General features: G+C 57.1%; 2 protein-coding genes and 1 pseudogene across 10 annotated transcripts in view; 2 read left to right on the top strand and 1 right to left on the bottom strand.

Moving 5' to 3' along the window:
* MRPL20 (mitochondrial ribosomal protein L20) overlaps nucleotides 1-871 on the top strand; it is a 5,092-nt gene extending 4,221 nt beyond the window's left edge. The window contains exon 4 of the mRNA XM_017895244.1: nucleotides 529-871. Coding sequence (XP_017750733.1) covers nucleotides 529-702 — 174 coding nt within the window. The 3' untranslated portion in view covers nucleotides 703-871. The remainder of the gene's footprint in view (nucleotides 1-528) is intronic.
* A 292-nt stretch (nucleotides 872-1,163) lies between these two features.
* Nucleotides 1,164-3,630, bottom strand: LOC108544199 (uncharacterized; annotated as a pseudogene). The gene is made up of 4 exons (XR_001889766.1): nucleotides 3,384-3,630; nucleotides 2,875-2,994; nucleotides 2,429-2,569; nucleotides 1,164-1,227 (listed from the first exon to the last, which is right to left on the bottom strand). The product of XR_001889766.1 is annotated as an uncharacterized LOC108544199 (transcript).
* A 103-nt stretch (nucleotides 3,631-3,733) lies between these two features.
* Nucleotides 3,734-7,523, top strand: part of CCNL2 (cyclin L2) — a 14,221-nt gene continuing 10,431 nt past the window's right edge. For 4 of the 8 annotated variants that reach the window (XR_001889767.1, XR_001889768.1, XR_001889769.1 and 1 more), the window contains exons 1-3: nucleotides 3,734-4,102; nucleotides 4,457-4,531; nucleotides 4,785-4,894. Coding sequence is in view for 5 of the 8 variants with exons in the window: in XM_017895243.1 (XP_017750732.1) it covers nucleotides 3,791-4,102; nucleotides 4,457-4,531; nucleotides 4,785-4,894 (497 nt within the window). In the remaining 3 variants the exon portion in view is untranslated. The remainder of the gene's footprint in view (nucleotides 4,103-4,456; nucleotides 4,532-4,784; nucleotides 4,895-7,523) is intronic. The other 4 variants (XM_017895238.1, XM_017895237.1, XM_017895242.1 and 1 more) reach the window with 3 other exon arrangements.

Raw genomic sequence — 7,523 nt, 5'->3', positions numbered from 1 at the left:
GAGTAGCTGGGACTACAGGCGCCCGCCACCTCGCCCGGCTAGTTTTTTGTATTTTTAGTAGAGACGGGGTTTCACCGTGTTAGCCAGGATGGTCTCGATCTCCTGACCTCGTGATCCGCCCGTCTCGGCCTCCCAAAGTGCTGGGATGACAGGTTTGAGCCACCGCGCCCGGCCTCCTCTGCGGTTCTTGTGAGCACTTCCAAGTTGGCTGAAAGTGTTACCCCAGGCCAGCAGCCAGCAGTCTGTTCAGTCAGGGTGGTGACCAAGGACCCTGAACAAGGCGTTTGGTTCCCTGGGCTGACGTTGGGATTGGACTCCAGCCGCCCTGCAGATTCCACAGCTGCCTCCCTCACTCTTGTCCACATTTATCCTTCAGCATCCTGCCTGCAAGTCCTCTGCTGTGCCACCCAGATAGGGTTCTCCTGGCCTTCCCTCCCCCAGGCGAGTGCAGCCTGAGCCAGCGCCGCGCCACGCAGAGCCGGAGTGCGTCTCACACTGACTGCACGTTCTGATTCTTTCTTTTCCCAGTGCCAGGTGGAGCTCAACAGGAAAGTCCTAGCGGATCTGGCCATCTACGAACCAAAGACTTTTAAATCTTTGGCTGCCTTGGCCAATAGGAGGCGACACGAAGGATTTGCTGCTGCCTTGGGGGATGGGAAGGAACCTGAAGGCATTTTTTCCAGAGTGGTGCAGTACCACTGAGGACTGTTACTGTGTTGATTAGGAAAAGACACAGAGTAATTTGCAGTTTGTTTGATTTGTTCTTTTGTTTATCTACATCCCAGTAACAGGCATGAGGGAAGGCCCTGTCTCTCTGGGACAGAGCGTCACAGATGACGTCCGTGTTTTGTGTGAATGAAACTCAAACACTTCAGTTTTTGGAGTCATTTTCTGATAGCGAGCGAGCGCATGGAGGAACATGTCCTGCTTCCAACCAAGGCTGCGGCGACACCTGGCTGTGGGATGCAGCTGAGCAAGCAGCTGCCTTCTGCACGTGGTGGGGGATCCCCACCCTGGCTCCCCTCAAGGGCTGCGGCACAGTGCCCACTCTCCAGTTCCCTGACCCACCCTGAGTCCCTACTCCATTCCGCTCAGGGCTGACCTCAGCCCTGTTTTCCCCTGGCCTCCAGTGTTCTTAGTCCAGCAGGGCCCTGTGGCTCAGTTCAGTCACCACTCAGAACAGCACCCTCAGCTTCCCTGTCCGCCAGATTCAGCACCCAGCAGGGACTGGAGGAAATGCTCACATCAGGTGGGTGGTGGCCTGGTCCCTGCAGGCTGAACTGGCTTTTCAGGCATCTCCAGGAAGCAACATCCAACAGACAACTATCCCTTAACCCCAAGAGTGATGCACACTTCTCCCCTGGTTTTTCTGCCCCAGGAAGGCTCTTGAAACCCTGGTTATCAGCCGCTGTCTACCTGCTGATGCCCCCACATTTACTCAGCAGTGCACAGACCTGCTGCAACCTGCTTGTTTTGCTGACCCTGCCATAGGAGCGCCTGAGCTGAGTGCCCATCCTCCCCCCTGCAAAGGCAGGTGGCTTGCATCCTGTGGCAATGTGCCCTTCACCCTTTGCCAGCAGTTGCTGGGGAGTCTTTCTGGCCCTTTTCTCAGACTCACCACCTACCTCCAACCTGCACAGAACAGAGTCCTGGACACTTGCTAGAGATGGCTTCAGGCCGACCACTCCATCCTCACGGCAGGCCTTCTTTTTGGCTTCCATAACTGCATGGCCCCTTAAGAGGTCCCCCTCCTGGCCCTCGTCACTGCCTGATGACAGCCACTATGCCCTATGACTTTGGAGGCCAGGGACCAAGTCTCGTTCACTGTCTTTTCTGCTGCATGAGTGCAGTGTCTGGCTATGTGCATGGGGCACTCAGTGCCTGTGAGCCCTTGGTAAATGGCTTCTGGACAACGGGGTCAAGGACAGAGCCTTGGGCAGCCACGTTCTGCGCATTCTGCCGTGCTGTGGCAAAGCTGCCTTTTCTGCATTTCTTATTTTTTTTTTTTTGAGACGGAGTCTTGCTCTGCTGCCCAGGCTGGAGTGCAGTGGCCGGCTCTCAGCTCACTGCAAGCTCCGCCTCCCGGGTTCACGCCATTCTCCTGTCTCAGCCTCCGGAGTAGCTGGGACTACAGGCGCCCGCCTCGTCGCCCGGCTAGTTTTTTGTATTTTTTAGTAGAGACGGGGTTTCACCGTATTAGCCAGGATGGTCTCGATCTCCTGACCTCATGATCCGCCCGTCTCGGCCTCCCAAAGTGCTGGGATTACAGGCTTGAGCCACCGCTTTTCTGCATTTCATGTCAGTGAAGGGAAGACATGGATGCGGCAGAGCACTGCGGGTTGCTCCCAGCACTCATTCGGTTTGTGCCCTAGTCCTGTTCCCAGGCAGCCCCGGGGTGTGCCCCTGATTGGCTGGAGGCACCACCCACCTCCCACTCCTCGGGCAGTCACAGCTCAGGGAATGGGCGAGCAGCACCAATGAGAAACCAGCTGCGTAGAAGAGAAAATTCCTTCTTTACTGGAGAGCCTGCAGTTGTAACTCACAGACAAGACATCCCTGAGCTGCCAGCCTGGGGAAAGAGGACATGAGTAAAGCTGTAACCATACCGTGTTGCCCATAGCAGGCGGTGAGGAGAGTGGGTCTTAGTTGGCACTGTTTGAGCTGCAGTATCAATCATGGCAGAGCTAGTGGACAGCTGGACCTGGGGGTGGGGGTGAGGAGCAATGGTGGCCTCTGGATTTGAGCCCGTTTGAGCTAGGCAGTCACTGGCAGCTCAGTGTGTGAACCTGCAACCACTCAGGCCTCTGCTGCCCTTCCCTCTTCCCACTGCTTCACCCTTCCCCTGCCCCACGCAGGCTTCCCCACTATCCTCACCGGTGGTCCCGTACTAGTCCTGGCAAAGGTTCCGGTAACTGTAGCAACAGATACCTACTGCCCCTCCTGCACAGCTGTGGTCGATCAGCGATGTCAAGACGTTACAAACGCACGAACCCCCTCGCTGTCTCCCTGGCGTTTGTGGGGTAGCTCCTTCACATGTACAGCACCCGACCTCCCTCCCCCGACTCCTTCCGTGGGCCTGAACCTGGAGGTACTTAGGCCTCCCAATGCTGGAGAGGCTCTGTAGAGGCGTCGAGGCCACGTTTCCAGTCCCCTCTCCACCCGTGTCTCCCCAGGGGCTGAGTTTTGAAGGCAAGACTTTGCGGGAGTCTGGCGTTAATACGCATCCTAAAAACCTGGAGTCAATAAGGACTGAAGACACGACGCCGACGGCGGCCGGGTACTCCGGGCACACGCGTCTCATCCAGGGCGAGGCCAAGCGGAGCCTCTGACCCTGCCAGCGCCCAGGGAACAGCAGTGGGGGGTCGTCCCGCCCCAGATCCGACGGAGATGGACCCCCTTGACCCACAGGCCTTTTGAGACTCGAGCTTCCGCGATCCGAGGTCGCTGTGCGAACGTGGGCATCTTGGAAGAGTCCCAGCCCCGCTCGGGCCGCACAGGGAAGCGCTTTCAGCACCGCAACCGCTCCTCGGCTCGGAACAGACATGCTTCCGGGGTCGGCCGGCACCGCAGAGCCTCCTGGGTAACGAGCCCGCCCCACCCGCGCCAGGTTCCGGCGTCGGCGTGTGGCGCGTTGCTGACGGGCAGGTTGCATAGCCAATTACCGCTAGGTGGCGTCCCGCTGGTCGCAAGCCGAACCAATGACACGCGACGGGGCGGGGCGGTGGTGGCCGTGGAGCGTCGCGAGGAGCCGCCCTGCGGGAAGAAGCCGAAGGGGAGTCGGCGGCACAAAATGGCGGCGGCGGCGGCGGCGGCGGCGGCGGCGGCGGCGGCGGCTGGGGCTGCAGGGTCGGCAGGTCCCGCGGCAGCAGCGGCCGGCGCGCCGGGCTCTGGGGGCGCTCCCTCAGGGTCGCAGGGGGTGCTGATCGGGGACAGGCTGTACTCCGGGGTGCTCATCACCTTGGAGAACTGCCTCCTGCCTGACGACAAGCTCCGTTTCACGCCGTCCATGTCGAGTGGCCTCGACACCGACACAGAGACCGACCTCCGCGTGGTGGGCTGCGAGCTCATCCAGGCGGCCGGCATCCTGCTCCGCCTGCCGCAGGTGAGGGCGCGGCCGCGAGCCTCGGGCCCAGGTAACCGCTGGGGCGGCAGCCGCCTTTTGTTGGCGGCGAGTCGGGTCCGCGCCGCCCCAGCCCAGACCCCGAGCCCAGCCCCTGCCCCGACCGCAGCCCCTGTCCCGACCCCAGTCCCTAGCCAGCCCGTGCCCCTGACCCAGGGCCTCCCCGCCCGCCGGCGCGCTGGATCCCGCGACGGCGGGACGCGAAGAGCCTTTGTGGACGTGGGAAGCGTTTCAGTGTTTGGTTCTGCGTGGGGATTCCCACGTTACTCGATGACTTTTGGCCGCGAAGGCTTTGAATGGTGCGTTTGAAAATACAGAAACTTTCTTCTACTCTAGGTGGCTATGGCTACCGGGCAGGTGTTGTTCCAGCGGTTCTTTTATACCAAGTCCTTCGTGAAGCACTCCATGGAGGTAAGGTTTCCTCCTGCACTTCATTCCTAGCGAAATATGTTGGGGGAAAACAGTTTGTTATTTTGCCCGGGTACTCAGGGGAGTGAGTACCTGCCCCCCAGTCTGAGCTCTGTGCCGGAGGGTTCTGTTTCTTGGCTTCTTTTTTCCCTGGGTGCACCTGCCTTTTGGTCTGAATAGCCTTCAAGCCTTTGGCGGCCGTCAGGACGCCGTGGCTGGGGACAAACATGGGCGTGTTGCAATGCTTCCGCTTCAGCATGTGTCAATGGCCTGTGTCCACCTGGCTTCCAAGATAGAAGAGGCTCCAAGACGCATACGGGATGTCATCAACGTGTTTCACCGCCTTCGACAGCTGAGAGAGAAAAAGTGAGTCGGTCAGAGTTGTTTAGTCTATCATAGGTGTCTGTGCCCTTTTTTCTGGTGAAGCTGCAGTGACGCTTGTATAACACAGTACAGGTCTGAGGTTCTAAACCTGTGCGATGTTCATGAGCACATTCTCAAGTTCCACGAACAGGGCCTGCTCAGAGGCATCGGCAGATGCTGTTCAGTGAGGGCAGGGGCTCCAGTGAGGATAGTGCACTGTGGCAGGTCGTGCCAGCGCTAGTGCACAGCCCTGTTGCTGTTTCTTTCCTACAGGTTTCCGAACGCTCTACAGCAGGGAGTCTTAATCTCAGCACTATTGACATTCAGGCTGGATAATCTTTTTTTCCCCCCGAGACGGTTTCCTGTTGTCTAGGGCAGAGTGTGGTGGCATGATCATGGTTCACCACAGCCTCAATCTCGTAAGCTCAAGAGTTTCGTGGCTCAAGCCTGTAATCCCAGCACTTTGGGAGGCCGAGGCGGGCGGATCACAAGGTCAGGAGATCGAGACCATACTGGCTAACACGGTGAAACCCCGTCTCTACTAAAAAATACAAAAAACTAGCCGGGCGAGGTGGCGGGCACCTGTAGTCCCAGCTACTCGGGAGGCTGAGGCAGGAGAATGGCGTGAACCCAGGAGGCGGAGCTTGCAGTGAGCTGAGATCTGGCCAGTGCACTCCAGCTTGGGTGACAGAACGAGACTCCGTCTCAAAAAAAAAAAAAAAAAAAAAAAGAGTTTCTCGTGCCTCAGTCTCCTGAGTAGCTGGGACTACAGGAGCACGATACCATGCCAGCTAATTTTTATTTTTTATTTTGTAGAGATGTGGTCACGCTGTGTTACCCAGGCTGGTCTCAAGTTCCTGGGCCCCAAGAATTTGCTGGGCTTAGCCTCCCAAGCACTGGGATTACAGGTTTCAGCCACCGCATCTGGCTGGGTAACCTTTACTTGTAGGGGATTCTCCTGTGTGTTACAGGATTCAGCAACATCCCTGGCCTCTACTCACTGGATGACAGAAGTACCCCACCTTAGTGGTGACAGCCAGAAATTCTCTCATACCAGGTGTGGTGGCTCACACCTGTAATCCCAGCACTTGGGAGACTGAAGAAGGAGGTTTGCTTGAGGCCAGGAGATTGAGACTACAGTGATCTGTGCTGTCACCACTGCACTCCAGCCTGGATGGCAGAGTGAGATCCTGTTTGCAAAAAACCCAAAAGTATCTTGATGTTGCTTCATGGCCCTGGAATAGCAAAATTTCTCCAGCAGAGAACCGTTGTTTCTGACCCAGGGTTTATGCACCTGAAGTTAATGGAAGTCCTCTAGAAAACACAGCCTCGGCCGGGTGTGGTGGCTCACGCCTGTATTCCCAGCACTTTGGGAGGCCGAGGCGGGCGGATCAAAAGGTCAGCAGATGGAGACCATCTTGACTAACACGGTGAAACCTTGTCTCTACTAAAAATACAAAAAAATTAGCCAGGCGTGGCGGCGGGTGCCTGTAGTCCCAGCTACTTGGGAGGCTGAGGCAGGAGAATGGCGTGAACCCGGGAAGCGGAGCTTGCAGTGAGCTGAGGTCCCGTCCCTGCACTCCAGCCTGAGAGACAGAGCGAGACTCTGTCTCAAAAAATAAATAAATAAAATAAAAATAAAACACAGCCTCTGGCCAAGCACGTGTGGTGGTTCCCGCCTGTAATCCCAGCACCTTTGGAGGCCTAGGCAGGTGGATCACCTGAGGTCAGGAGTTCGAGACCATCCTAACCAACATGGTGAAACCCCGTCCCTGTTAAAAACACAAAAATTGGCCGGGCATGATGGCTCACACCTGTAATCCCAGCACTTTGGGAGGCCCAGGCGGGTGGATCACGAGGTCAGAAGATCGAGACCATCCTGGCTAACTCGGTGAAACTCTGTCTCTACTAAAACTACAAAAAAGCCAGGCGAGTTAGCGGGTGCCTGTGGTCCCAGATACTTGGGAGGCTGAGGCAGGAGAATGACGTGAACCCGGGAGGTGGAGCTTGCAGCGAGCCGAGATGGTGCCACTGCACTCCAGCTTGGGTGACAGAGCAGGACTCCGTCTCAAAAAAAAAACAAAACTAGCTGGGTGTGGTTGTGGGTGCCTGTAATCCCAGCTACTCGGGAGGGTGAGGCAGGAGAATCGTTGCAACCCGGAAGGTAGAGGTTGCAGTGAGCTGAGATTGTGCCATTACACTCCAGCCTGGGCAACAAAAGTGAAACCGTGTCTCAAAACAAAAAACAAAACAAAATAAAACCCTGGCCTTGCCAGGCGCGGTGGTTCACACCTGTAATCCCAGCACTTTGGGAGGCCGAGGTGGGTGGATCATCTGAGGTCGGGAGTTCGAGACCAGCCTGACCAACATGGAGAAACCCCATCTCTACTGAAAATACAAAATTAGCCAGGCGTGGTGGCAGGTGCCTGTAATCCTAGCTACTCGGCAGGCTGAGGCAGGAGAATTGCACCCGGGTGGTGGAGATTATAGTGAGCCGAGATGGCACCACTGCACTCCAGCCTGGGGGACAAGAGCGAGAGTCTGTTTCAAAAAAAGAAAAAGCATGGCCTTATTAGCCTCCCAGGGTGCTGGGATTATGGGTGTGAGCCACCGTGCCTGGCCCTTTTTTTTT

The sequence above is a fragment of the Rhinopithecus bieti genome, unplaced genomic scaffold (assembly GCF_001698545.2).
Source record: "Rhinopithecus bieti isolate Rb0 unplaced genomic scaffold, ASM169854v2 scaffold_26659, whole genome shotgun sequence".
Lineage (NCBI taxonomy): Eukaryota > Metazoa > Chordata > Mammalia > Primates > Cercopithecidae > Rhinopithecus > Rhinopithecus bieti.
Note: the sequence above shows the minus strand (reverse complement) of the source record. Positions and strands in the feature narration are given on the sequence as shown.